Source organism: Ochlerotatus camptorhynchus, unplaced genomic scaffold, assembly GCF_037179485.1.
Source record: "Ochlerotatus camptorhynchus isolate MF236.1 unplaced genomic scaffold, CSIRO-AGI_Acam_v1.1 ptg000067l, whole genome shotgun sequence".
Classification (NCBI taxonomy): Eukaryota; Metazoa; Arthropoda; class Insecta; order Diptera; family Culicidae; genus Ochlerotatus; species Ochlerotatus camptorhynchus.
This window is the reverse complement of record NW_027040557.1, coordinates 258,589-282,526: the sequence shown is the minus strand read 5'-3', so window position 1 is coordinate 282,526 and position 23,938 is coordinate 258,589. Positions and strand designations below refer to the sequence as shown.

The following is a 23,938-nucleotide window of genomic DNA, read 5'->3' as shown; positions in this document are numbered from 1 at the left end:
CTAAAAGTCGTTGCCGTTAAATCAGTTCGATGTCTTTCTCTGTTGGCTTCTGTAACAATTGTAAAGGTTTCAGAGACAGTACGTGGTTGGCCTTAAGGTCTCCTATCCGCCGTGATGGGGCTGCCATCTTAGGTGTAGCTTCCGGGGAAGAGCATTTCTGATTCAGCTGCTGGATGCCAGTCAGACGCTGTTTGAGCCGCACCTCCATGGTGAACAGACGCTCGGGTTGGCGAAGCATTTCCTCTATCACCGTGCTATGGTTACCGCGCCAGTGTTCGCGTCGCACCTCCTCACTCTGCTATTGTCGGATTGACAACATTGCCCAGGCTACGCCAACCAGCTGTGTCCATGTTTCAGCTGGCAGTCTTTTGTGATCATATGACTCGTGGAGGCGTGAGGTAGGAAATTGTGAGGAATTCAGATCGGTAGCTCAAATTGATCTTGCTATTAAGTGACAATACAAGACAAGAGCTTTGAAGGGATGGTGGCTACCTTACATACATACATACATTTTTTTTTACAGGGGGGAATCTGTTCACAGACACCTGAGAAGGAACTCAGGGTGTGGGGATGGGATAATTTCACTCCCGACCCACTAAACCTTACCCTGTGCGCTTGGTCCTTTGACCTCCCCGGAACCGCCCGAAGGCATTACTTCGTGGGAGGGGCCGCTGTAGCGCTATGGCGCCTCTCTAGCAATACTCTAACGATCTAGTCGGGCAGTAGGTAACTGCTGCTCGGCTCGCCACTGTCGTTGTAATACCGAAACTATGTGGGTGACCGCAGTCACCACCGCGCTCCAGTTCTTGGTGGTACCACACATCCTAGGAACGATGTTATCCGGACTGGTATCCGCTCCGCGTATCGCTAGCATAGCGCTCGATACTGGCTCGAAACGTGGACAGGCGAACACAACGTGTTCGGCGGTCTCCTCGACACCAGCACATGTGGGGCAGATGGGAGAACTTGCGTGTCTGAACTTATGCAGGTAGCTCCTAAAGCAGCCATGGCCTGACAGGAACTGTGTCAGATGGAAGTTTACTTCCCCATGGCGCCTGTTGACCCAGCTTGATACGGAAGGTATCAAACGGTATGTCCACCTCCCCTTTGTGGAGTTTTCCAACTCCGATTGCCATCTTGCGGTCGACACAACTCGGGCGTTGTTGCGCACCCCTCGAACGGTCCTCGCGTCATAGCACACCACATCCTCCTTAATGATAAGGCTGTATGTACTGGCCACCCTCAAGCACATTAGCCTGTGTGTATTCTCTAATTTCTGCCTGTGGCAGTCAATATCCAGTACCGCAGCCCACGCAGGGCCGCCGTATCTGAGGATAGATACTACGACCCCAGCGAGGAGCCTGCGCTTACTGGCATTCACTGCCGAGCTGTTTGACATCATACGGGATAATGCCCCCACAGCCATAGACTCTCTCTTGCAGGCGTACTCAGCTTCGGCGAGCTTATCATCGAGCATAACCCCCAAGAGTTTCAGAGAGCGCACAGACCTAATTGTGCTTCCGCCGACTGTCAACGTCGCATGCTGTACTGACATGCGATTGTTGACTACGACCACTTCCGTCTTGTGATGGGCGAGCTCCAGTTTCCTGGTTCTCATCCATTCCTCCACAAGTCGTGAGCCGCTGTCAGCTCTACCTCCTCGAGGGATTCCCCGCAGACTACCAGCGTGACATCGTCGGCAAAACCTACAATTTTCACACCTACCGGGAATTTTATCCTCAACAGTCCATCGTACATGACGTTCCATAACACCGGGCCCAGGATGGAGCCTTGTGGCACTCCTGCGGTGACTCTAACGCATTTTTCGCCACTTCTGTGTCGTACGTCAACACACGATTCTGGAAGTAGCTTTCCAGAATCTTATACAGCCCTCCGGGAAAAGAACCTTTTGATATGAATTTTAGTTGGGACACGTTGAGAAAATTAACTCTTGTGGAAAATGTTTGTGGCCCTGAAAAGGACCGATGGTAGTACAGGCTTTGGAAGTTGATGATGACAAGGCAAGGATTTGGTAAAGGAGTCGCCATATACGAGGAAACCCAAGGTGTGCCGAGAAAATGTGATCCGTGATGCCGTCACTGAACACGCCAATGACAGTCCCGGCCATGGAGCCATCGTCTACGCATCATTATCACCAACAACCAAGTAACAAAACGGCCCTTTTCAGGCCACCAAGTTCATTTAAGAAAAGAGTTAGAGTAGAATTTTTAAAGAACTACTAAAATAGTTTTCACCATTAAGTCAAGGATATTTTGATCTCATTGATGCACTGTTCCATTGAGAGTAAGTTCGAAATTTGGAAAAGTGGATGGAACGCTTTGGATGCATATTATGGTCGAAATAAGTCAAAAGAAATCATTCATTATCGTTCAGTTTTTTCCTAGAAATTTTTGGTATATAGTATTTTAATTTTAGGAATTTTTATGATTTTTTTATGCAGAATATGCAAAATGGGAGGGACTTCAAATGTTAATCCTCCCTCCCCCACCAAATCTTACCAAATACATGGAATGTTGAGATATTGAGATCGTGAGAGTGAATTTACTCTTTCAAATTTGAATGTTTTGACTCTCTGGGGATTGGTAGTAAAGCGGTTAAAAAATGTATGGGAAAAAAACCTTTTTTATTTAATTCTAGCTTATTTAACAAAAAAATCCAGGAAAAAACTGAACGACACAGTCCATAAACGATTTCTTTAGGTTGTCGTTAACTATTTTTGGAAAGCTATGTGAAATTCACATGGATTTCATGCATTACATATGTGATATGTTTTTTGAGTGTATATCCTGTTTTCAAGTTTGGTAACATGATTACAACTCTGGAGAGCATTTTGTGTGGTCGTTGGGAGCGTGTGGTTCTGAATATGGCGATGAGTGTGCAAAATATTACTCAATTCCATCATCCATATTCACGCACGCACCCGAGTATCGGAGGCGAATGCCACTTCGACTTGTTTCGTCTACTTACTACTCTCTGACGACTGTGCTGGGGAATATGCATGGACAATGCTGGACATTTACCAGTTTTTCAATAGTTTATTGTTGAAAATTAACATTTGGAAGCATTATTTCTGATCGATTGGTGATAAAATTTTTGAAATTGGACCAGGGGCAGCTGAGTTATTAACGTTCAAAATCTTTCTAAATTTGTTACATGTTCCATTTTCAGTTTTCACAAAGTGTACCCACATATAGAAATCATAGACGAAGTTCTACGTCAAAAGGATGCTGTGGCGCAAACACTTGTTGGGGAGTCTCATATCATTAATGGGTAATATAAATCTTTATGTTATAGATGCTTTCTTGTGAATCACAGCTTTGGTTTTAATTGAATTATTACTGCTGTTAATTATCTTGGTGCCATGCTTTCAGTCTCGAATAGGGCAAATAGAGCACTGAATGAAAATTAATTTGTTTACTATAGTATAATGGAGGCATCCCTTGTCATTAATGGCAAGGTGACTACAAAGCAAGACCTTTACTGGTGGTGGTGGGTTCGATTTCTGTTCCGGTTTAGGAACAGTCATGTTGTTGTGCTAACCACACAATATTCTAATAATAAAATGGTTTAACCCTTAGAAAGCTCTCAATTAAATTAATAACTGGGGAAGTTTTCAAAGCACCCTAAGTGGAAAACAAGTGTCAAGTTCCAGTAGGGTTGCAATAGCCAAGAAGAAGACGAGAACTATAGTGTCATGTATAATGATGCTTTTTAGCCGCATGTACTAACGGTACTAACAGATAAGCAATGTCTCTCGGGATGCATAATCGGAAAACGAAGTTTTTTTTTGTTGATAACCGCTTCGTGTGAGTATATCGCACGAGGAGGCAGGAACGTGAGACTACCTTACCTTTGCACATTATGACTAAAAGTCCGTTGTATCATTCCTATCCTAGAGTTTCGCAAAGGTGGTTTAGTTTCCGAGCTTCTCTACACTATGAGAAGAGTTGTATACAGTATAGTGCTTGTTCTTACACTTAAGTTCATTGGCTTGACGACAAGTGATAGTGCTTTTATCGCTAATGATCAGTGTAAACAGAGTGAGGTATTTCTATGGCAGAAGAACGTTTCCATTTCAACGGATTGTGACTGTCCTCCCAATTTTATCGCTCTGATTAGCGAAGGTGGCAAGCCAACCTTCTGCATAATGCTTACAAAACCACATATCTGGAGTAATATTTGCATTTCAATGGGAAGTACAGATGATTATTACGAAATTACTGTCAAGGAAAGAGCCATAGTAAATTCGTTTCTAAGAAATGCAAATGTCACCGAATTCTGGATATCAGTGCGAAGAGAAAGTGCATTCGATCCTCCACAGAAACAATTACCTGGAAGTAAATGGGGAGCACCACTGGAGTTTGACGAGGATTATGATTTGGAAGTTTCCATAAATGCTACGGGAAATTGTCTTAAAGCAAACATTACCCGTAACTATTCAGCGGCGAGTTTCGAAGACTGCAGCAATCTATATCCTCAGTTATGTGTATACAAGCGAGATACGATGCTGCGGTTACACTGTTCACCAGATGAGTACACTACTCGTTATGCTTATTTTCAAAAATATTGTTATAAAATCGAAAAGGCATCGAGTGTGCGAAGGCAGTGGAATCTATACGATGTCGATAGTCACAGAAAATTCCAGTTGTATCAGAATCTAGCAAAAGAATCATCCGTCAGGTGTGAGAGCAGTATCGTTCAGTCAAATTTGACTTACCATCTCCAGCAAGCGTTTTTAAATTCAGGACAAGCAAACGATGAGTTGTATTACGTTGCGATGCGCTTCGATGGTATAATGACGCTGACGAAGGATTTTGACTGTGCAGCATACCAGTTCGAAAGTGATGCTTTTAAGTTACCCGATATCAAATTGAACTTTGATCGGATTCACAAGAAACTTCTACTAGTTGTTAGCAATGGTCGCTTTCTGTGGCGTGAACGAACCAAGGATATAGGAATTGTCTGTTATACTGATGCCGATACCGAACTGTTAAAAGAAGTGAACATCAAACGAAAAGTATGGCCTCCGCAAGCTCAATTTCGAGCAGACGAGCAGGAAATCTATGAGTTGAAACTTTACGGCGACTTTCCCGGGTATTACTGGTGTGAGGGGCATTCGGTTCTTAACTTCACTCTCATCAAATCGGATCGAATAGTTGCTCAGAAGAAGGATTCAGATGTACACATTTATTCAATTCTGTTGGAGGTGTATTCTCTGGAATATGAAAAAGTCTGGCAAAAGAATAATCTCAAACGATTAATGAAGGATTATTTGCAATATCTAAAATCACACGACGATGAGAAAATCCACAGATTAACTGATCTGCTGAAAGGGATGCAGGTTATGAAAATTGGATACATTGATCAAGTCTTCAACCGGATCAGTCTGATTGTACATGTCTCAGCTAGATACACTGATGACGTCGATGACCTGGAACCTGTTGTTGGTAGCTATGCGGGTAAGTTCTAGTCATCAGTTGCAAAAGCTTACTTGTGAAGTTAGGGATAGGTACTATTTATTGTAGCATTTTTCTTATATTTCAAAAGTGAGAAGGTGGAAATGATGTTTACTATTTTTATTGATTTTTCTTGAGTTGAGATTCTGACTCTGAAAGACATGTTTGTAAGATGAATCTATCCTATTTATAATTTTGTTTAGTATAATTTCCTATAGTTTAATATGTTAGACAATATGTACATGATTTCAGTTTCCATATGCTTGTATTCTCTCTACAAATTGAAATTAATATGTTTCTTAACTATTTTTTTTTCTCTCAAAAATAATGATAATACAACCACTGTCTATGCTTGATTCATAAGAATTTGTCTTCGCTCAGCTTATGATGGCTTAGAAAGTTATCTATCCATTTTTCAATAACTGGAAGGTTTTCTTGACTCCATTTAGTTTCCTCTTTGATATTTTTCAAGGACTTTTCAATGATGTGTTGAGCAGTTCCGAATTCCCCTTGCCTTTGTACGTACAACTGAGATACCATATCGTAGCCTTCTTGTGTGGTAAATAATCCAGTTGCAGAATTTATCAAATTGTTCCACAAAAGCTCTCGGTCTTTGAATCTGTAGGGGAAAAAAATCATTTCAAATTGGAGGTTTACTAAACTTGTATAATCTGTAATCTTATCAGTTTTAAGAACATCAAACCTCAATTTAATGGCATCCCAATTCTTCTGTAAAAATTCAAATAATGCCATATAACCGCTGGATCCACCGGAAAGCATTTTGAATATGAGGCTTATATCATTATCGGTAAAATTGCCATTATCCTCCAGCACGGTGATGTTCAGCAGTCGGTTTATCTTGGAAGCCTGTACCGGGCAGCCAGCTAGAGTTTTCAATAGATAAGTGCGTTCGCTCTTAACGCGAGATTCCGGGAAGTTGATTACACGCTGTAAACCGAATTCCCACTCCTCTTGTGTGCCAGACTTGAAAACAGGGCAAATATATTGATTGGCTACTCTGTAATGATTTATATGAGTTGAGAACCATTACCCATTAAACGCTGTTCTAATTTTCGTATACGTACGGATTTCCAAGATCTGGTTCAGGGCTGTCCATCCATTTTTTAAAAACTTTCTGGGCCTCTTCTATGCATGGTTTATATCCGGCGCGGCATAAGAATGTCTTAGCCAAAGATCGTAGGTTAGTTTTCCACTTCTCTTCGTTGTCACGTTGGTTTTGAACAAGTTCCTCGTACAGTGGAGTAAGGAGTGTTCGCACATAGATTTCGAACTTTTTATGAACTGCCGACATGTCAATATGTCTACCAATGTGATCGATTAGAGTGAACACTGGATTCCACACGAGGTGATTTCGTTCGTACTGCATAAAAAGAGTCATATTGAATGCCGTTGCGAAGCTTAAATGACCAGCGTAAGCCAAATTCCAGGCATCGTGCAACAATTTAGCTCTGTCAAATTAAAATATGATAAACCTGTGGCTGTTCGTATTCGATATTAGCTTACATACCTTGTGTAAACTGGAATTCTAGCTCGGCCAGCTTCATCGAGTAAAAAGTTAGCAAGTAGGTTCCAATTTCGCTCGTCATAATTCACTGGGAAAGGACCTACTTCTTCTGGATTCACAATAATGAAACCATCTGAGTTAGGTAGGTTTTCTAATACCACTTGTTTGACTTTTTTCATCCATTTGGTAGCGCTGGTGTTTGTAAAATTGAGATTGTTTTGTTGCACAACCACTAACGGTATCCACCACAGCATCTTGTCCTGCTCTGGTACATCATGAGGGCGTTCACGAAGGTACACTCTTTGCGTGATCGTTGCTGTCTTTTTTTGATAATCCCTTTCAACGGTTACCATGGGAATGCGATCTTTCGTAATCCATGATTCGGCAATTTCATTAACGGTGGCAGATTCACAGAGTCGGTTATCCAAATGAGCCTGTTTTGTGAGTGCTTCCCAGATGTCATTGCTAACGAATGTTTTATATTCACGATGTTCTATAAACCTTTGCAAACCTTTTTGGAAAGTTTCCGCCCCCAGAGTAAGGTTGAGCATGCGAAGCACGAGTTCAGTTTTGCTACAGGTAGTTTCCTGTTTAATCGCCGTGATTCGGGAATGGGGATATCTTTTGCTGAATTCATAGTAAATCGAATACAAAATCGTCATGGGCCATTTACCCTCAAACTCTACTCCATTATCGATTTCAATAGCTGTTGACGCCGCTAGGAAGCCCGCAACAGCTTTATTGACATGAGCCTCGCTCCACCAATGCTAAAATAGATTTTATTTAATTTGTATTTAGAACCAACTGAAACTCTGCATAACACGAAAAACTTACCGGACTTATCCATGCTCCAAGCCATTGGTATACAAATTCCTGTGCAATTCCATAGTATCCGTTTTGCAAATCGCTTTCTCTTCAAAATATCAAATAAGGATGCAGTTGAATAATCAGATGTTGATGAAAAATCAATTAACTTACCTGAAAACCACCAATCCCCAGTTATCTGCAGGCTTCACGGCGGAGAAGTTCGGCAGTACGATAACATCTAGCTTTTCTAACGGAAAACTTACATTCCAATAGTTGATGAGGTACTCGAGAACAATTTTTAGTTTGTATTTAACATCTTTATTTTGTTCATGAAACTCTTTCCGTGCCCACAGCTTGACGATTGGTTTTGTAATTTTATTCTGTTTGTCGTCACTATCTTCTAGAAGATCTGATACTACAAAACCTAACGTGAATGTTGATATCGGAGGGGTAATTTTGAAATGATCTGCAACTTTGCCGTTGGAAATAGTTTCACTCGATGCGATATCAGTGTTGAAGAGTGTATGATAGCCTTGTGGTCTAACAATCGTCACCTGGAAGGGCACTTTATATGCTGGCTCATCAAAGCAAGGGAAAACACGTCTTGCGTTATGCGGTCGAAAGTATGAAGCGAAGTAGGAACGGTCTTGTTGCTGGTCTTCATCGTAAATTTTGTATTTGCCTTGGAACAATCCTTCCGTATTTTCCCAAATCATTCCTTTAAAATTAATTCGTGCCTCATACAGACCGCCGATGGTGAGATCATCGTGGAAATAAATAACTAAAAGTGGCTTTTTCGGTACTCTATCCACACGGCGAATTTTCAACGTGTTTGCTTTTCCGTTATCAGTGTGTTGTACTAGCTCGATGTTCTCTTCATCGACTTGCAGGTCGTGGTGGGCATGGAGATTAATTTGATTTGTTTGCTTAGTGCATGTCATTGTTATATTGACGGTGCCATGGAATGCTAGCTGATCGGCATCAAGCTCTAATCGTAGCTTGTAGTTTACTGGAACTAGATCAGTTGGCAGCCTATTGTCCGGTATCAATGGGTTGGTAGCGGACAGATCAATGCTGCGGCGGATACGATACTAAAATACAACGGTATTACAGAGATCGGAAAGTGCAAAGTTGTGTTTCGTCACATCAGTTTTAGTAGTACTAATTTATTATTGTATGGTATTAGTATATAGCATGTTTGAACGTTTGCAAGATAAAATAATAATGTTGACCGAAATTGCACTGAACTCTATGTCAAAATATGTCGTGATTTGCAATTAAATCGTTTTAACTGTTCACAATACTCGATATATTATTCAGTAGGTTAATTGAATCAAATGTATTTTTTTTTCCTTTATTTACAAGGCTTTCAGCCATTGGCTGGTTCGCCTTGGCTCAAATGTATTTAATTAAGCCAGCTTAAGGAGTATTAATCTTACTACGTCATAATCATAATCTAAAAGCAGTTCAAGTTCAGTAATTATTTACCTGTCGCCATGAGAGCACCGGTGTTGCAATTAACAACATCATTGCTAGTAATGGGATGCGATACCACCCCATGTTGGAGAACAAGCTGTAAAAGTAAACAGGTGTCACAAGTTTTAGTGAATTAATAAAAAATTAAAAAAAAATAAATAAATTTGTCTTAAGGGTGACCATTTCCATGTAAGGGTGGTCAAAAAAAATGTTTTTTTTTTTAAATCGCTTGAAATCGGGTCTGACATAAAAAGTGACTGGTTTAATTGTGTCATACATTAACTTTACCTCCTCTACTCGCATCTTACATACAACAATGATTATTATATTATCTCATAGTTGTATTTTAGCTGTAATGAACATTTGCAATCTTGCTTATATGTCTTCCAGTTACCAGATATTTCTACAAAAATTCGCCAAAATATTCGTCTCCTCTTTAAATTTGGCCTTAAAATGCATGGTTTTCTATGGGCTACAACCCTGGATTTGATTGATTTTTAGATATTATATCTTTAAACATAGATTAATACAAAACGAGAAAAATTATTTGTGTTCTTGACCCATAATTATGGTGTTTTAGAATTATAATATTTGGTTTTAATTAGTTAGGTAGGTTCCGAATCAACACATTGTAGTTTCATTTTTATACCTGTGATCTTGACTTTTATACCTAGGGGATGAATACTTAAGGGGGTTGGATTTTGAATAGTTCTTTAGTGGGAATGACACTGATGAAGACTGCACATTGTAGTCGAAATACGTATCTGTCATGGATACCAAAATTAATTAAGTGGAATTAAATGGAAGATAACCTTTTTTTGCTGTTTTATTTAAGCATTCCGCTAACAACCCAATTTCATTACTTCAATAAAAATATAATATTTTTATTTTTATTTCGTTCTTCCAATCAAGAGTAGGAAGTTCTGTCGAGTTTTACTGAATTCGTGATTTTTGATACCATGCATAAAATATACCATCACCATTACTTTTTCTTCTTTTAAATGCTGTCCGTAATTTTCTCTCACTAATGTATGTAACTTTGAATTTTTATTTCAGATAAGATTTTTTTTTTAATTATCCACTGAGCTCTCGAAGATTCAGGTTTGGCCCTTGGGTAAGAAATCAAACTGTAACATTTTCAGGTATTGGTCCTTCTTTTGTAAGAGTAGTTCTTTTGAAATTAAATGTTTTCGATATATTTGAAACAATGAATAAAATAATCATACACATTATTCTTCCCTCTTTAAAATGCTGCTCGTTCTTCTCTCACACAAATCTATTCAGCTGACTAATAGATTTTCTATAGCATTTTTTTTTCTTTTTCTTTCGGACTTGACACTAAACTTAAAAAAAAATTACAGATTACGAATCAAGCCCTAAGTCCTCAGTAACATTGAAAAATACTCTTCGTTGATTTTCTCTTTGCATTCCCACGGCTATGTATAGACATTTCCAGCTATTTCCAACACATAGTTCGATAAATGAAACTAAGTATTATCTAGCATCTAATAGGGCAAACATGACAAGAAACGATTTTGTTGCCAAGTTATTAACGAAGAGAAAGTAGACGAAGATACTCGATCATTGTTACTTACGACCAGATACATTGTTCGGTTTGTTATAAATATAGGTTATATAAGTAAATGTAGGGTTTGTTCGGTGCTCGATAGTTCCCGCGATTAATGTGTTGAGGTGCTTCAAATGTGGAGAATTTGGGCACAAGAGCATGGATTGCAAAAATTGTGATAGATGCTCTAGGTGCAGCCAACAACACAAAACGTCGGAGTGTACGTCATCTGTATTGAAATGTATTAATTGTTTGAAAATGAATAAAGAACGAAAAATGAATTTGGACGTCAACCATGCCGCATTTAGCTCGGAATGTTTGCTCTATAAAAGACTTTTTGATCAGAAGAAAAGCAGCTTGCGTTTCAATAAATAGCAGCCAAGTTCCAGGAATGTGAATCAATTCGATTTCTTATACTTGAATATTGCGGGGTTGTCAACAAACTACGTAGCATTACGTCAGATTGTTGAGGAAAAACGTCCTCTTTTAGTTTTATTATCTGAAACTCATATTGTAGAAACTGAAGCTTTTGATCAGTATAGTATTCCGGGATATATTGTTGTTGCTTGTTTATCACATTCTAGACGCACTGGCGGTGTTGCTATTTATGTCAAAGAATCAGTTCAATTCAACCTTCGTACCAACGAAGTTACTGATGGCAACTGGTTCTTTGGCATTACAGTTGTACGTGGCATGAAGATGGGTAATTATGGTGTTTTGTATCATTCTATCTGTTCTAGTGACCAGCTTTTTGTTGAAGTTTTAGAGAACTGGCTCGAGACATTCCTTGATTCTAGTAAATTAAATATATTGGCTGGTGATTTTAATATTAATTGGCGTGATAACCATAATTCGAATCATTTCTTCAAATGCTGAGTTTAGCTGAGTTTTTTAATTTAAAGCAAACGATAAATGAATATACGCGTATTTCCTGGCACAGTAGAACTTGAATTGGCCACGTTTATTCCAATTTTGATTCCATTTGTTCAGTTACGGATACTGATTTGAAAATAACCGATCATGAGACTTTAGTGATTAATGTCTTAGACCATGTCAACGATAACGATAATTTTGTAAAATTGAAGTGCTGGAGGAAATATTCGAAGCAAGCTGTTTCAAATCTTGTTTGAGAGAAGCCTGGATTTTTCATTCGCGGTCGGTAACTTAGATGAATCTATAGCTGTTCTTAATAACGCTTTGAAAACGTGTACCAATCAACTAGTTGAGCAAAAGTTTGTTTCTTTGAAAAACTCGAACAGCTGGTACAATTTGGATCTTTTGCGTCTTAAACGGAAAAGGGACAAATGGTACAAAAAGTTTTGTAGATCTAATAATGACAATCATTGGACTAGGAATACAATCGCGCGTAATAAGTATTCACAATCGATAAAGAAAACTCGTTGTGAATATGTTCAAAGGAAGATTGATCAGCATCAAAACAACAGCAAAGAGTTATGGAAAATTTTGAAATCTTTATTAAAACCTAGTAATTGCAAACCGCGGTGCATAACTTTTAATGGCACATTAGAACAGTCAGAACAAGTAATTGCAGCTAAGTTTAATGATTATTTCGTAGACAGTGTTTCATTGATTAATCAATCTATTGAATTGGTCGATGAACCTGACGAAATAAAACAGCCAGTTAATAGTAGTTGCAGATTTGAAGTTTTTCACCCAATTACATTAGATGAACTTAGAGTTATTTGTTTTTCATTAGGAAAATCGGCTGGAGTAGATAATGTTAATGCTAGAGTTATTCAAGATTGCTTTCATGTCATTGGCCACATCTTTCTGGACCTTATAAATAAATCATTGCAGAATGGACATGTGCCACAAATTTGGAAGGAATCCTTAGTGGTTCCTATTCTAAAAATTGGTGGAACGATTAAAACCGAAGAGTCTCGTCCCATCAACATGTTGCACACATTAGAGAAAATTTTAGAACTTGTTGTTAAAGGTCAGCTGTTGGAGTATTTGAATAGCAACTCTTTGTTGATACCAGAACAATCGGGATATCGGGAAGGTCATTCTTGTGAAATTGCATTGAATTTGGTGTTAGCAAAGTGGAAAGACAACTTGGAGCGTAAAGATACGATTGTTGCTGTTTTTTTGGATCTGAAACGCGCTTTTGAAACAATTTTTAGGCCCTTACTGTTAAGTACAATCAAGCGCTTTGGAGTACTGCATATAAATGGTTTGAAAGCTATCTGTCTGACAGAACTCAACGGACTGTTTTTAATGATTCTGTTTCCAGTCCCGTGGGGAACAACCTTGGAGTGCCCCAGGGAAGTGTATTAGGGCTCCTTTGATTTATTATGTATATTACTGACTTGCGACGTGTTTTACGGTTTTGCGACATTAATCTTTTTGCAGATGATACTGTGTTATTCATTGCAGCTAAGGATTTAGAAGTTGCCGTCTCACACTTGAATGAAGATTTGCAGTATCTAAGTAGATGGTTGAAGTGTAAACAGTTAAAATTGAATACAAGTAAAACTAAATTTATGGTAATTTCGCGGAATCGATTAAATGAGAACGTCTCTGTTGTTATTGATGATGAGACTATTGATCACGTTAAGGAGATTAAATATCTTGGCGTGATTATTGATGACAAACTTAAGTTCAACTCTCACATTGACAATGTCATCAATGTGACAGAATTGCCAAGAAGTATGGAATTCTATGTCGATTGAAAAACGATTCAACTATTGCCAGTAAAATACAGTTATACAAATCAATCATCTCTCTTCATCTAGACTTTTGCCCATCTATTTTATTTCTGTCCAATGAAACACAAATATCGAGATTACAGCGCTTGCAGGATAAAATAATGCGTTTGATTTTGCGATTCAATAGATTCACTTCCTTAACTTTGATGCTAGACGCCTTACAATGGTTGTCGGTGAAGCAAAGAATTTTATATTTGACTGTGGTGTTCATTTTTAAAGTAGTTAACGGTTTGCTGCCTCGATATTTGTGTGATCGAATTGAAAGAGGAAGTGACTATCATAGATATAATACTAGAAACGCCAACCTGGTTAAAATGTCATATTTAATTATCTTAAAAATAAATCGTCCAGCTCAAACCTTTGTAGGGGTAAGAGGTGGGACCATCATCATCATATAGATATATGTATATTAACCTGAATATCTCTCAACAACCCAATCATTGATGCTTTGAGTTTAATATGGATTTGATTGCTGTGCTGCATATTGTCTTCTTCAGATCAGCAATTTTCTTCGCTTAAATGATAATTTTTTTTTCCAACATTCGATCTAATTCCTATTCAGCCTAATTTTTTCCACTTTTAGCCATCGACTGGTTCGCCATTCAGCCTAATAACCATTGGCCTCATGACCCAGCATCGTTCAGACTTTGGAGTTGTATAAATATATAAGCGGTTTTCTTGCTACAAGTACAATGTATCACAATTGTTCTAATATCACAATTAATCTTGTATTACGAAAATCGTCCATGACGCGTTACAACACGGTTATGTGAACATGACATCAGAAAAAAAAAATATTATTCTGAATTTAGAAGCGCAGAATCATTGTACATGTTAGGAACCCAAACAAATAAGTACCGTAAAACGGGGTAACATTGATAGTTTTTTGAAGTATATTCTAAATATGTTTTACAGCAATTATTTTTCTTCAAATTTTATTTTTTTAAAACAAGTACTGATGATCCTTGAGTCAATTCGTTAGTATTATGCTTGACGGAAATTAAATCATTTGCCCTAGTTTTTTAGTCTTGTGACCGAACATCAGTATTTTTATTTGAGGTTACTTTGATAATCCTCGTTGAATGTAGAAGAAACTGCGTGAAACTCAATTAATTTATTTCTTGACACATACAATATAAAAACTATATACCATATCAACGGAAATGCCTTAAGCTACAATATGGAACAAATGTTTCCAATTCGGAAAAGCGCAGAGAGTAAATTCAATCATTGTATTCTACCATCACAGTTACCCGCATTATCAAAGATACCCCGTTTAACGGTACTATAAATGAACGTATTTATATATATGGCGCAACCATATTACAATATCACATAAGGTTGGGATTTTTTTTTTTTTTATTTGTTTTTCGTCGATTTTGTTTTCCGTACTGAGAACCAATGCTACCAATGCCAGGGCGGCATCTCCAATATCTGGATCCTAGCTACCGACCCATCAACTCATGAATCGGGGATCAACGGCTTCATTTCCCTGATCAGAGATTTTATGCCTCAGAAAATTCTGGCGGCGCCAACTGGGATTAAAACCAGACCTTTTGGCTGAGAGCCAATAATGCCTACCACTACACTACCGTCACCGCTAGGTGGTTAGGTGTTTGTGGATAAATTTTTGCGGCACCCTTGTTCTATACAACATTGGGAACTAAGAGATAAGAGAATACGAAATATAATTTAAAAACATCTACTATGTTACCTGACTTATAACGAATTTACGTTGTATACGATTGTCCGGAGATAAACTAGCCATAGGCTAAAAATCTCCTTAATAAAGAATTTGAAAAAAAAGAAGAAAGAAAAAACGTTGTATATGAGTAACCCGAATACAACGTATAACTCGTCTAATTTTTCATAGCATTTGCAATGTAAAATTAGACGAACTAAACGTTGTATTCGGGGAACTCGTACACAACGTATAGGGGAAACGCTCCTATAGTTGCGGTACGTTAGAAGCGTTAGGTTCCTATAGTTGTGTATGGAGTCTCCATACACAACTATAGGAACCTAACGCTTCTAACGTACCGCAACTGTAGGAGCGTTTACCCTGTACGTTATAATTTAGGTAACACAGTAGCTACCCCAATACGCTCAGTTCTGATTCGACGCGATTTTTTATCGTCCGTATTTCAGATCATGTGATCTCGTATTACAACCAATTCTACACACTTAAAAATGATCGCCGTTCATTCAGCTCTTGAGATTCCGGAAAGAAATTACCGAATATGAGAGTGTGTTGTGCAACTTATTTTAAATCAGAAAAAAAAAATCAATGAAAAATATGGTGGTATTAAAATTTCTGTACTCATCCTAAACCAAAATCGAAAAAAAGGAAAATTACTTATAAACAGAATCGAGTGTATACAAAGGACACTTTATCAATTTTTAGGAGTTATGGCTCAACGTGTTTAACGCATCATTTATATAGGGGAAATGACGGCTTCGGCATGACAGACTATTTTCGGCAACCCAAATTGAAACACTATTTTCACTGAATTTTCTTACGAAAACGCTTCGGTGAATGCATGCAAACAATTCTATATGCTTTCAGCTTCAATTTGACTATATTTTTACCACTGAGAAAAAGCAATCTAGCAAGGTTTTCTTGAAATGCAACACACGCACTACAAATTGTAGCTGATTTCGAGTTGCCGATAATAGAACAGCAGATTTACATGCAGTTCAAATGGAACGGTTGCCGAAGAAAAACTGGTTGCCGACAATACTCGCTCTCACTAGAGAAGATTGGCGCTTTGTAAAAGCGTTTCAAAACAGTTTTTGACAATTTTTTCGACTGAAATTGTTAGAGCAGCTGGCAGCAAAAGATTGTAAACAAACTAATACTGCATATGTGTGCGTTCCTTAGAGAAAAAGGCTATAGAAAGAAGGTCGCTGCTTAGGTTGCCGAGAATACGTAAATTCCCCTAATGCCTAGCTATGCTATTAGCCGAAAATGAAAAAGAACTACGTTTAGAATGAAAGGCTGGCTGTGGATTTTCTTATCGTTGCTTTGCTCACTCCTTTCAATAAAAGTGTCGTCGACTTTCGAGTGAAACGAAATCTCATTTTGGCGTTCAATCCCTTTGACTGACACTCTGTCATCGCTCCTTCAATTTGTTTAATATTCGTTATGTCCCGTTTTCGTTACTTTTTATGGATAATTATGTGGATGGAAGACAAATTAAACATATCACTTATAATCTTCAAGTGTTTTCACACGAGAAATGCTTTAAATATATATTTTCATAGTTGAAGATGCTATTTCGAATAACAGACTGAAAATTTTCATACGATAGATGAGGAGAAGATAAAAGTATAGAATTGATAGTTCCGTTTAGATTACGGCAGTGTGAAAATTGCATATAGAAAGTAGATAGCGAGCTAGGACAACTTTTAAGGAAGGTACAAATCCCCCTTTGGAGAGGGATGGTGAGGGGTGCCCCCTCCCCCCGCCACCACTGGCAGTAATACTAAACATATAGTCAAAGTATATATTTTCATTTTCCGTTATATACGTCATGAAACCTCGGTTGATGTGTTTCATGAAAGACGGAATCATCAAAGTCGAGCGCTCTTTCACTCATCCGCTTCACCGAAGTTTGGATGAAAGACGAATGAAGGGACAGAAGAAAGAGAGGCAAACGATTGAACATTTGTTTGTAGAGTCGAGAGTCGAGCAACTTCACAGCATTCTACGGTGGGCTGAGGTGGTACAATGCAGTGAAGTTGCTCGACTTCAACAGAAAAAGAAATCTAGCAGTCTCTTCGTTGCATCGATTTGGTCCATTGAAGCTGATCTTGTGACGCCCTGCTTGCAATGGGCAGTGGTTGAAAATACCATTTTCGTGCTTTTATTAATTAGCGCCATAATAAGACACATTAGAGGTGTGATGTCTTCGGAGATGTTTTTTTGGTATGCTAATGCGCATCATTTGAAGTTTTCATATCGATAATTCCCCTAAAAGTGTATTAGAAAATTTATGTTATTACTCTTGCATTTTGTTTTTTAAACCTTTATTATAGATATTTTTAGCCTAAGGCTAGTTCATCTCTAATATTACTCTTGCAACCAACTTGGTCGAAAACACCGAGTTTGTATTTTGTTTAATTTTTAAGATATTTGACGTTTTTTTTCGGACAGCATTTAGCGGAGCATCCAAAGCGCAAGTTCACTGGCACAGTTGTTAGGAATGTCAATATGAATCGAAAGACCAGTGGAAAGCAGTATGTTTGAATGTTTATTCACCCTAGCGTGTATTTTCACTAAAAATTCCATAAAGTCGTTAACAATGTAATGGTTTTACCGTCATGTTGAAGCAAATAACTTGTAGTTTTAAATGTATGGTAGATAACCTGCACTATATTGCACCTTGTTGAGTTACAAGTATGTATTTTTTTTTGTTAGAATAGAGTCAGTTCTATATTTTCTATAGCTCGATAGATTTAGCGGTCCTTTCAATTATCCATCCATCGTACTCTCCATAAGTCGATATTTCCACAAGCCGATGCCACCTTTGGTTGACATTCCGCGTAGTGTTATTTTGATTCTACAAGTCAATATGTCGAAGGCCCGCCAGCTGATATGAATTCTAAAATTTGGCCTTCTTCTTCTTCTTCTTCTTCTTCTTCTTCTTTCCTTTATTTAACGTCGGTCTCTGTTCTGCAATCTAGTGCCAATCACCGACGGACATCGATTGCCATCCATTGATGGCAATCGAATGTGCAGGAAGGCAGCTTCCACACCTGCGTAGGATATCGCACCCCACCGACCTCAGCTGGGATTGAACCCAGACCCATTGGGGTGAAAAAGCAGTCACGCTTACCACTACACCACCGGCGCCGGCTATTTGGCCTTCGGTTCAAAAACATTGGGTAGACCTGCTCTAAAATGTTGCTAACCAATATTGGTGAGTGAACGGAGAATGAATAACCAGTGGTTTCCAACCTTTTTTGAACCAGACCACCTTTTAAAATATTGCTCACCACCGTTTCCTCTCCAACAAAAACTAGAAAGTTAATTAAAGTCAAATTAAACTAACGCACGATACAATACATATTTACATATACTGTTGTAAACATACTAGAGTCCATTGATTTGTAGTGAAGTTTTTGAATTTTCAACCACCTATTGTAGCAAGGCGCCGGCACATTGCAATGGACTGTTCATTCTACATGACTTAATGAAGATTTGATTTCTTATCATACTCATCATACTCCTGTATGAAGGGCCATAAACGGTGGGACGAACCCGCAAAGAAACTTATGCGAAATCCGCGGGAGTGGTAGAGAATATTCTTCCAGAAGCATACAACCAGAAACGTAAGGTTTTTAGTGCATCTAGATTACTCATGAAGCAACATAATGTATGCATAGTTTTTTTTTTAAAATCTTTGCTAGGGAGATTTTTAGCATCTTTCTAGATCATCTCCGTTGTATTTATAGTTGTAGAAGGGCAGCACAATTCCTCCCCCCAAGGATGGCCAGATTTACCCCTGGAGGGAAATTCCACATTATTTGAAATAAAAAAGTTGCTTTAATATGTATTATGGCTACTGTCTTGTGTCTTATTAGTGTGGTGACATACCTACATATCAAACACATAAACATAATTTTTAAATTTGGTTTTGAAAAATAGAATCTTTATGAGTTAAGTTACCTTGATTATGGTTTTAAGTATGGACAATAACAACCACGTTACTGCCGATATTTAAGAACATTTTATTTGATTATAATAGTAAATTTATTGATTTAATTACACTGTCTGAATGCTGAATACTGTTTCTATTATATAAATTTTACTATATGTGATGTCTACTTTGTGTCTATTGCAGGTAATGAGGAGTATATTGAAAAGCACTACCATCTGAAGCAAGCTCTTAAATTTCTATTTGAATCAACAAACAATAGAAAATATCAGTTCAAGGGCATCAACAGCACAGAAATCTGTTTGCCTCAGGACACAAGCGATGGTTTGAAATGGCTCTCGGCACGAATTGGACAAACAATTGCTCCACAGAACCTGTGTCTCATTGAAGCGAGTGGTCTTCCATTGACAAGAAAATGCATCGGTGATAGAACGTACGGCGGTGTTTGGCAGCAGCTTCAGGGATATTTAGAATGTAGCAAAGTGGTGAATAAACATACAATGGAATTGTTCAATTATACAGAAACTTCTTTGAATGTTGATGAAATGGTTCAACTGATGGGTAAAATAGAGCATGTAATAGACTCTGCGATCGATATCATTCCCGCCGATTTATTCTACCTTTCCAAGACAATGGATCATATGAGATCTTCGTTATTGAATAATGGTAGTAATAATGTCGCCATAATTGGCAATAAAACAGATAGCTACTACTGCGGCATAGCTGGTATTCTGAATCGAGTAATGTACATGAACGAATCTGTTGTACTTCGTTCGCAAATAGCACTCAACACGACAAACATCCTTCTTGACTCCACGGATGACATTATAAATCAGTTATCAGTCACAAACAACTCTGTAAATTTTCTTCGAGGTGACAGTCTAAATTGTCTTGATGGAGAAGGACGAACTCTCGAAGCGGATGGCGTATTAGAGAAACAACGCGGCACTATTCTATTTACAACATCGAGGTTGATTCTGTTAGTAGCAGATCCGTCCATCAGTGGCATATCAGGAATTGCATTAACCAGAATAAACGGATCAAATGTAGAATCAAATTCTACTGATCCTAATTTTGATCTATTTGATACGCGGTTAGTACACAGATGCTTAATATTATAATTGAAATGTTTGGATAACTTGAATCTATTTTCCAGATTGATATCGGCCGATGAAGATGAAAACGCAATAATGATGGAAGAAAATTTAGAAGTCGCCGCGTATGTTCCTAGGCAGCTATTGGAAAAAATTACTTTACTCAAAGAACATATAGACGAAAATGTTACTACCAACGAGCAAGTATTCAGAATAGTTGTTTCAATATACTTCAACGACAACGTTTTCAAGGAAACAACGAATGGCACTATTCTGAAAGCAAACAGTAAAATCATAAGCGTGACTATCCCTGGCTATAGTTCAGATTTACCTGGAGTTGTTCCAATATTTTTCCGGGATTACGACGCAAATCGCACCAGTAGCTGTGGATATTGGAACTTTGAACCCGAAGATGTAGATATGATGCCGAAATGGTCATTTGGAGGATGCAGTCTAGCTCAACAAAATGACCAGTTAACATTATGCAAATGCTCTCACTTGACACCATTCTCAAGGCTTTGTATGGATATTCAACACATTGAAAGTGACGATGTGTTACAAAAATTTATCGGTGAACACACAATACTTGCTTTGGATACCATAACGGCAATAGGAAGTGCACTTTCTTTATTGGGGGTGGTTGGAATTTTCGTTACTGCTTCCATGTTTCCAACATGGAGAAGTACTGCAAATTCTAAAATTTTGCTACAATTGTCATTGGCAATTGCCATTGAAATGGTTATAATTTTTCTCGATGGACCGGATATTAATTACAATGAACGCAGTAGTAAAATACAGTGTACTCTTCTGGGTGGAGCATTTCATTACATCATTCTTGTAACATTTATGTGGATGTTGGTGATTGCATATCTGCAATTTTTGCGTTATGTGAAAGTTCTGGGTCGTTTGCGTCCTTCTCGGTTCATACTGAAAGCATCACTCTTGAGCTGGGGGTTACCACTGATACCGGTAATTGTATTTGCCGCAGTCGACTACACCATGTACCACAAACAAGATAACATTTCTGATATTTGCTACCCCCATGGAACAGCTTTGTATTACGGTTTGCTTTTACCGATCGGAGTAGTGATTTTGGTAAATATGGGCAGTTTTCTTTTAATAATTTATAATGTGTTCAGTGTTCCAGATAATTTGACGCGATCTTCTGATAGAGATCTCACTTTGTCACAAATAAGGCTTTCATTATTTTTGTTCTTTCTTCTTGGTTTGCCGTGGATTTTTGGGATGATGATAACAATTCGTGCGGGAAACATTTTTTCCTATTTATTCTGTCTAACTGCACCGTTGCAAGGATTTATCTTGTTTGTATATTTTATAATAATGGATCCAATAGCGAGAAAATTTTGGTGCTCAAAATGCAGCAAAAGTGAACCATCGAAAAATGCAATAGATATGCCGGTCAAGTAGAATTTCCCTCATTAGAGATCCGGACGAACTTACTCACTAAAAAAAAATCGCATTTCATGCAAACTCACTTTTATTACAGGTATTGCTATCGTTTCGAATGAGGAATGTTCAACGTCTAGTTAGCTCCGTATCGCGCGACAAACTGAATGTAAGGAGATATGAACCTTTGCTTAGTGGATCTTGGATTTCTATACGCTGAAATGCCTTTAGTGGTAAAGTGTCGCATTATTCAATTAAGAAAGCAAAGTTATTTTAACACGATGCGAAATTCTCTTTCTCCCTAGTCAGCAATGATTCAGGAACAGATGTTTTGTTGTTCAATTTCCTTTGGTCAATTGAGTGAGAACATTTTGAAATGATGTTGAACACAGTTGAATCTATTTCACACTGAGTAACGTGCTACGTGCGTTTTTGGTAGTATTTTTTTAATCAAAATGGAATTAGTAAATACCGCTTATGACTGCATTATAAAAAGCAAAAATGGATGTTCTATTCCCTTTCTGATTTTATTGTTTAACAATGATCGTATATTGTGGTTCGGCTGTAATTGGAGATTGGAATAACAATCAATATACTCGAAAAGCACACTACGACTATTTATTGTTGCTATTGATATATAATAAACTTCAATGTTCCTATGCATGTATATTTTATGCTCCCATTTCTGTAGGCTTCCAAACAAGGATATTTATAATCAATCAGTAATTTGACCTTCATTTCAACGAAAATATAGATGTAATCAACGAAAACGCAGTAAAGAAAAATGTTGATGATCTTGAAGGAGTTTCTTTGTGTAGCTTAAAAACGTGATGCTTAAAATAGGGTGTGTTATTTCGTAGAATATGTTCCTTATATTTTGAACTATAATAAATTAATCTGTAAATAATTTTAACTTATTGTTTGAGATTTAGAGGTTGCTCCGTTTATTTTTATTTTGAAACATTATTTGATGATACATATTTAACTTTCACGTACTACTGGAGCTAGCATAGTTTGGCTGGGTGACACTGGGGATGGATAATTCTGCTGTAACCTTATATTGAATAATTAAGCTAAACCAAAAAGGAACGCTTACCATTTCTTGAAGGAAATAATTAATAAAAGGCCCTATCGGATCCAGAAAGTTTGGAACGGCCACTCAAGTTTATACAGAAACTAATCTAAGCCTTGGTATTGGCTTTCTCAATCATGAACTTGGTTACATCGCACGGTATATTAGGAATTTCCCCAAATAAACGTATTTCGGGGGAAAATGTTTTGGTATTCCAGAGGTGTAATCAAAATCGCTCTGATTTGTGGCCGTTTGGATATTGTTTCGAGAAGTTTCGTTGCAAATTGACGAAATGTTACAGCAATTTGATATTTGGATCGCAAGGTCGGTTTACGTACGTAATATATTTTATATCACAAGGTACCACGCTCCATCTCCTTACCAGAATACGCCTCTGCTAAACTCTTTTCTCGTAAAATATATATTTCCAAGTTTTGCCTGTTCTTAACTATTTTTGCAAAATCAGGTTACAGATCATTTTAGTTTTTAGGATGAGCATTATTTTACACTCATTTTTAAAATAACTGGATATATCGGTTTTGGCAGGATTTAAAAAAACTGAGACGCTTCAAAAGGTCCTGGAATTCCTCCAGTATTTATGACAAGTCTAGCAATGGTGCTCCATTGTTTTGGCTTTTTAATATGTCCCTGGAATAAGAGATGAAGGGCAGTCTTAGTCAATCGAAGACTATGTGCTCCGGTGTTTCATCCAGATTTCCACACTCCGGTCAGAGGGGTGCCTGTCTGAGCAGATGTAGGTGCTTCCCGAAATAACCATGACCAGATAGGAATTATGTCCAGGTGCGTTGCGTTGCGTTTGTAACGGAGTAATTCGTAGATTGCATACTGGCAACTGTCATGCATCTACTTTAACGTGCTTATTTTGATTGCATAATGAAAACTATTTGGGAGTGAATAGCTCTCCAATCAATGTTCAGAACAGGAAAAGCATGACAATTACCATTGCCGGCCACACCCATCTTCTCCGTTACGGGGAAAGGAAGGATATTTTCGATGTAACATCTACTTATTGGAAAGCCAGCGACTCAGTTGGATAGTTGGGTTGCAGATGGGTCAGGATTCGCTTAAGCAGGCGATGCGACCATGGTAATCGTTTTATCTTG

General features: G+C 37.9%; 2 protein-coding genes across 2 annotated transcripts; one reads left to right on the top strand and one right to left on the bottom strand.

Annotated features, from left to right (window-relative positions):
- The first annotated feature begins 3,929 nt into the window (after positions 1 to 3,929).
- On the top strand, positions 3,930 to 21,825 carry LOC135697139 (uncharacterized). The gene is made up of 3 exons (XM_065216736.1): positions 3,930 to 5,480; positions 19,428 to 20,334; positions 20,398 to 21,825. The coding sequence occupies exons 1-3, from the start codon at positions 3,959 to 3,961 to the stop codon at positions 21,761 to 21,763; spliced, it is 3,795 nt and encodes a 1,264-aa protein (XP_065072808.1). The 5' UTR covers positions 3,930 to 3,958; the 3' UTR covers positions 21,764 to 21,825.
- Positions 5,490 to 22,126, bottom strand: LOC135697140 (aminopeptidase N). Its single transcript, XM_065216737.1, has 8 exons — positions 21,832 to 22,126; positions 9,298 to 9,382; positions 7,981 to 8,900; positions 7,837 to 7,915; positions 7,006 to 7,769; positions 6,563 to 6,946; positions 6,181 to 6,495; positions 5,490 to 6,096 (listed from the first exon to the last, which is right to left on the bottom strand). The coding sequence occupies exons 2-8, from the start codon at positions 9,367 to 9,369 to the stop codon at positions 5,835 to 5,837; spliced, it is 2,796 nt and encodes a 931-aa protein (XP_065072809.1). The 5' UTR covers positions 9,370 to 9,382; positions 21,832 to 22,126; the 3' UTR covers positions 5,490 to 5,834.
- Between the last annotated feature and the right edge of the window lie 1,812 nt (positions 22,127 to 23,938).

What these genes read in the sequence shown, in the direction of transcription:
- LOC135697139 (XM_065216736.1), top strand. Translation starts at nt 3,959, where the DNA reads ATGAGAAGAGTTGTATACAGTATAGTGCTTGTTCTTACACTTAAGTTC. An exon ending in TGTTGTTGGTAGCTATGCGG is followed by an intron (nt 5,481 to 19,427) that starts GTAAGTTCTAGT and finishes TGTCTATTGCAG; the next exon opens with GTAATGAGGAGTATATTGAA. An exon ending in TTTGATCTATTTGATACGCG is followed by an intron (nt 20,335 to 20,397) that starts GTTAGTACACAG and finishes TCTATTTTCCAG; the next exon opens with ATTGATATCGGCCGATGAAG.
- LOC135697140 (XM_065216737.1), bottom strand. Translation starts at nt 9,369, where the DNA reads ATGGGGTGGTATCGCATCCCATTACTAGCAATGATGTTGTTAATTGCA. An exon ending in TGGGGATTGGTGGTTTTCAG is followed by an intron (nt 7,916 to 7,980) that starts GTAAGTTAATTG and finishes GATATTTTGAAG; the next exon opens with AGAAAGCGATTTGCAAAACG. An exon ending in AGAATTCCAGTTTACACAAG is followed by an intron (nt 6,947 to 7,005) that starts GTATGTAAGCTA and finishes TTAATTTGACAG; the next exon opens with AGCTAAATTGTTGCACGATG.